The sequence below is a fragment of the Oncorhynchus masou genome, chromosome 23 (assembly GCF_036934945.1).
Source record: "Oncorhynchus masou masou isolate Uvic2021 chromosome 23, UVic_Omas_1.1, whole genome shotgun sequence".
Classification (NCBI taxonomy): domain Eukaryota; kingdom Metazoa; phylum Chordata; class Actinopteri; order Salmoniformes; family Salmonidae; genus Oncorhynchus; species Oncorhynchus masou.
Window position 1 is genome coordinate 3,623,098 of NC_088234.1, and position 5,000 is coordinate 3,628,097.

The 5,000-nt window shown below is 49.3% G+C and overlaps 1 protein-coding gene across 2 annotated transcripts in view; it reads left to right on the plus strand.

Moving 5' to 3' along the window:
- Nucleotides 1-5,000, plus strand: part of LOC135510180 (antiviral innate immune response receptor RIG-I-like) — a 23,972-nt gene that overhangs the window by 11,952 nt on the left and 7,020 nt on the right. For both annotated transcript variants that reach the window (XM_064930973.1, XM_064930972.1), the window contains exons 8-9: nt 4,261-4,425; nt 4,752-4,914. In XM_064930973.1, the coding sequence (XP_064787045.1) occupies nt 4,261-4,425; nt 4,752-4,914 (328 nt within the window). The remainder of the gene's footprint in view (nt 1-4,260; nt 4,426-4,751; nt 4,915-5,000) is intronic.

Genomic DNA, 5,000 nt, shown 5'->3' on the forward strand with positions numbered 1-5,000 from the left:
GGCACACACACGCCAGCTTAGGCTCCTGAGAGGAGAAAAAGGGAGGACCATCCTTCTCAGTGAATTTCAGACAAATTGTAATAGTGAAAAAAATAAATGAATATATATATATTCATATATATTCACATCACCAAACACTGTTTTGCATTGAAGGTCTAGAGTAGCCTCAACAGCACTCTGTAGGGTAGCACCATGGTGTAGCCGGAGGACAGCTAGCTTCCTCGTTTAGTCTACTCAACAACCTGACTCAAAACAGAGAGGAATGATATTTATGTTCTCTAGCGGGCTACACTGCAACTCTTTCAGTCAAAATAAGCGTTGAGTTTTTATTGAGTCTATTGCTAAATTGCTTGCTGTACACCGGTGGTTGCCTACCTGTCGATTGCGATCGACTGGTCTGTCTTCCAGGCATTCCTAGTCGATCACCAAACATTTCTGTAGAAAAGCCAACGATAACGACACAAAGGCTTGTGCTCCTTTTGTTGTTATTTGTGTTGCCCTGTTGGTGGTAGGTGCTCTTGGTTCAAGAAGCCCTGCGCACTGGTTTGGCTAACAGTTCCCATTTTGAACCATTTGAATTTGTCTGAAAAGATCTGTGGCGTAGTTGATTACTCCTACTGCGCTGGCCAATCAGTAGCCACGTGTAGCCACGCTGTTTGTATGTGGCTGCTATGACAGTGATCATGCTGTTTGTATGTGGCTGCTATGACAGTGATCATACTGTTTGTATGATGGCTGCTATGACAGTGATCATGCTGTTTGTATGATGGCTGCTATGACAGTGATCATGCTGTTTGTATGTGGCTGCTATGACAGTGATCATGCTGTTTGTATGATGGCTGCTATGACAGTGATCATGCTGTTTGTATGTGGCTGCTATGACAGTGATCATGATGTTTGTATGTGGCTGCTATGACAGTGATCATGCTGTTTGTATGTGGCTGCTATGACAGTGATCATGCTGTTTGTATGTGGCTGCTATGACAGTGATCATGATGTTTGTATGTGGCTTCTATAACAGTGATCATGCTGTTTGTATGTGGCTGCTATGACAGTGATCATGCTGTTTGTATGTGGCTGCTGTGACAGTGATCATGCTGTGTGTATGTGGCTGATATGACAGTGATCATGCTGTTTGTATGTGGCTGCTATGACAGTGATCATGCTGTTTGTATGTGGCTGCTGTGACAGTGATCATGCTGTGTGTATGTGGCTGCTATGACAGTGATCATGCTGTTTGTATGTGGCTGCTATGACAGTGATCATGCTGTTTGTATGTGGCTGCTATGACAGTGATCATGCTGTTTGTATGTGGCTGCTATGACAGTGATCATGCTGTTTGTATGTGGCTGCTATGACAGTGATCATGCTGTTTGTATGTGGCTGCTGTGACAGTGATCATGCTCTTTGTATGTGGCTGCTGTGACAGTGATCATGCTGTGTGTATGTGGCTGCTATGACAGTGATCATGCTGTTTGTATGTGGCTGCTATGACAGTGATCATGCTGTTTGTATGTGGCTGCTGTGACAGTGATCATGCTGTTTGTATGTGGCTGCTATGACAGTGATCATGCTGTTTGTATGTGGCTGCTGTGACAGTGATCATGCTGTGTGTATGTGGCTGCTATGACAGTGATCATGCTGTTTGTATGTGGCTGCTATGACAGTGATCATGATGTTTGTATGTGGCTGCTATGACAGTGATCATGATGTTTGTATGTGGCTGCTATGACAGTGAAAATGATGTTTGCGTGTGGCTGCTATGACAGTGATCATGATGTTTGTATGTGGCTGCTGTGACAGTGATCATGATGTTTGTATGTGGCTGCTATGACAGTGATCATGATGTTTGTATGTGGCTGCTATGACAGTGATCATGCTGTTTGTATGTGGCTGCTATGACAGTGATCATGCTGTTTGTATGTGGCTGCTATGACAGTGATCATGCTGTTTGTATGTGGCTGCTATGACAGTGATCATGCTGTTTGTATGTGGCTGCTATGACAGTGATCATGCTGTTTGTATGTGGCTGCTATGACAGTGACCATGCTGTTTGTATGTGGCTGCTATGACAGTGATCATGCTGTTTGTATGTGGCTGCTATGACAGTGATCATGCTGTTTGTATGTGGCTGTTATGACAGTGATCATGCTGTTTGTATGTGGCTGCTATGACAGTGATCATGCTGTGTGTATGTGGCTGCTATGACAGTGATCATCCAGTACAGGGAAATGCAACTCTCAGAACCTCAGCCTCACCTTATCTTACTGTGGTTGTCTCTCTCTCACTACCCTCTTTCCTCTCCCTAACCGCCTCTCTCTCTCTCTCACTACCCTCTTTCCTCTCCCTAACCGCCTCTCTCTCTCTCTCTCTCTCTCACTACCCTCTTTCCTCTCCCTAACCGCCTCTCTCTCTCTCTCACTACCCTCTTTCCTCTCCCTAACCGCCTCCTCTCTCTCTCTCACTACCCTCTTTCCTCTCCCTAACCGCCTCTCTCTCTCTCTCTCTCACTACCCTCTTTCCTCTCCCTAACCGCCTCTCTCTCTCTCTCTCTCTCTCTCACTACCCTCTTTCCTCTCCCTAACCGCCTCTCTCTCTCTCTCTCTCTCACTACCCTCTTTCCTCTCCCTAACCCCTGTCTCTCTCTCTAGGTGAATGCCATTTCCTCGAGGGGACCGGTTCCCTCTCTCTCTCTTCTACCCTCTGTTCCTCTCCCTAAGATGAGTCTCACTACCCTCTTTCCTCAGGGAACCACCCCTATAACATCATCTCTCTCTCTCACTACCCTCTTTGGATCCCTAACCGCTCAGCTCTCTCTCTCTCTCTCACTACCCTCTTCCTCTCCCCTAAGCCTCTCTCTCTCTCTCTCTCTCAGACCCTCTTTCCTCTCCCTAACTGCTCTCTCTGTCTCTCATCACTAATCTTTCCTGACCTAACCGCCTCTCTCTCTCTCTCTCTCTCTCTCACTACCCTCTTTCCTCTCCCTAACCGCCTCTCTCTCTCTCTCTCTCTCACTACCCTCTTTCCTCTCCCTAACCTCCTCTCTCTCTCTCTCTCCCTCCCTGTCTCTCTCTCACTACCCTCTTTCCTCTCCCTAACCGCCTCTCTCTCTCTCTCTCTCTCTCACTACCCTCTTTCCTCTCCCTAACCGCCTCTCTCTCTCTCTCTCACTACCCTCTTTCCTCTCCCTAACCGCCTCTCTCTCTCTGTCTCTCACTACCCTCTTTCCTCTCCCTAACCGCCTCTACCTCTCTCTCACTACCCTCTTTCCTCTCCCTAACCTCTCTCTCTCTCACTACCCTCTTTCCTCTCCCTAACCGCCTCTCTCTCTCTCTCTAACTACCCTCTTTCCTCTCCCTAACCGCCTCCCTGTCTCTCTCTCACTACCCTCTTTCCTTTCCCTAACCGCCTCCCTGTCTCTCTCTCACTACCCTCTTTCCTCTCCCTAACCGCCTCTCTCTCTCTCACTACCCTCTTTCCTCTCCCTGTCTCTTCTCTCCCTACCCTCCCTCCCTAACCGCCTCTCTCTGTCTCTCTCTCACTACCCTCTTTCCTCTCCCTAACCGCCTCTCTCTCTCTCTCTCTCTCTCTCTCACTACCCTCTTTCCTCTCCCTAACCGCCTCTCTCTCTCTCTCTCTCTCAAACTATCCTCTTTCCTCTCCCTAACCGCCTCTCTCTCTCTCTCACTACCCTCTTTCCTCTCCCTAACCGCCTCTCTCTGTCTCTCTCACTACCCTCTTTCCTCTCCCTAACCGCCCTCTCTCTCTCTCACTACCCTTTCCTCTCCCTAACACACCTCTCTCACTACCCACTTTCCTCTCCCTAACCGCCTCTCTCTGTCTCTCTCTGACAAACCCTCTTTCCTCTCCCTAACCGCCTCTCTCTCTCTCTCTCTCCCTCCCTGTCTCTCTATACACTTTCCTCTCCCAACCGCCTCTCACACCTGACAACCCTCTTTCCTCTCCCTAACCTCTCTCTCTCTCACTACCCTCTTTCCTCTCCCTAACCGCCTCTCTCTCTCTCTCTCTCTCTCTCTCTCTCTCTCCCCCCTGATCTCCTCTTTCTCTTTCCCTCCCTCTCACTCTCTACCCTGCTCTCCTCTTCTCTCTCCCGCTCCCTACCCTCCTCTCTTTCTCTGTCTCTCTCTATCCCTCTTTCTCTCTCTCACTCCCTCTCTCTCTCTCCTCTCTCTCTCTCTCTACCCTCCTCTCCACTCTCTTCTCTCCCTACCCTCCCTCCCTCCCTGTCTCTCTCTCTAGGTGAATGCCATGGCCCGAGGGGAGGTTCCCTCTCTCTCCTGCTTCTCTCTGTTGATTCTAGATGAGTGTCACAACACAACAGGGAAACACCCCTATAACATCATCATGACATCATACCTGGATGCCAAGCTCAGCACGGAGCAGAACGGACAACACCTGCCCCAGGTAGAGTCACAGAAACACATACCTGTACTGCTACTGTCTGTCATGATAATGATGATGACCAATGATTATGTTCTATTGCCCTCCCCTCCTCTCCCTTCCCCCCCTCCTCTACCCTCCTCTCTCCTCCTCCTCTCCTCACCCTTCCCCTCCTCTCCTTTCCTCATCTCCCCCTCCTCTCCTTTCCTCCTCCTCTACCCTCCTCTCCTTTCCTCCTCTCATCTCCCCTCCTCCTCTACTCTATCCTCAACTCCTCCCCTTCCCCTCTTCTCCTCTCCTCCTTTACTCTCCCCTCCTCTCCCCTCCACCTCTACTCTCCTCTCCTCTAGATTGTGGGTCTGACGGCCTCAGTGGGGATTGGCTCGTTCAAGAACCAATCAGAGGCTGAGAACAACATCTGTCAGCTGTGTGCCAGTCTGGACAGCCGCATCATCTCCACCATACACACAAACACTAACGAACTACAGTCCTACGTGCACACACCTGACAAAGGTATACACACCTGACAAAGGTACACACACCTGACAAAGGTACACACACCTGACAAAGGTACACACACCTGACAAAGGTACACACAC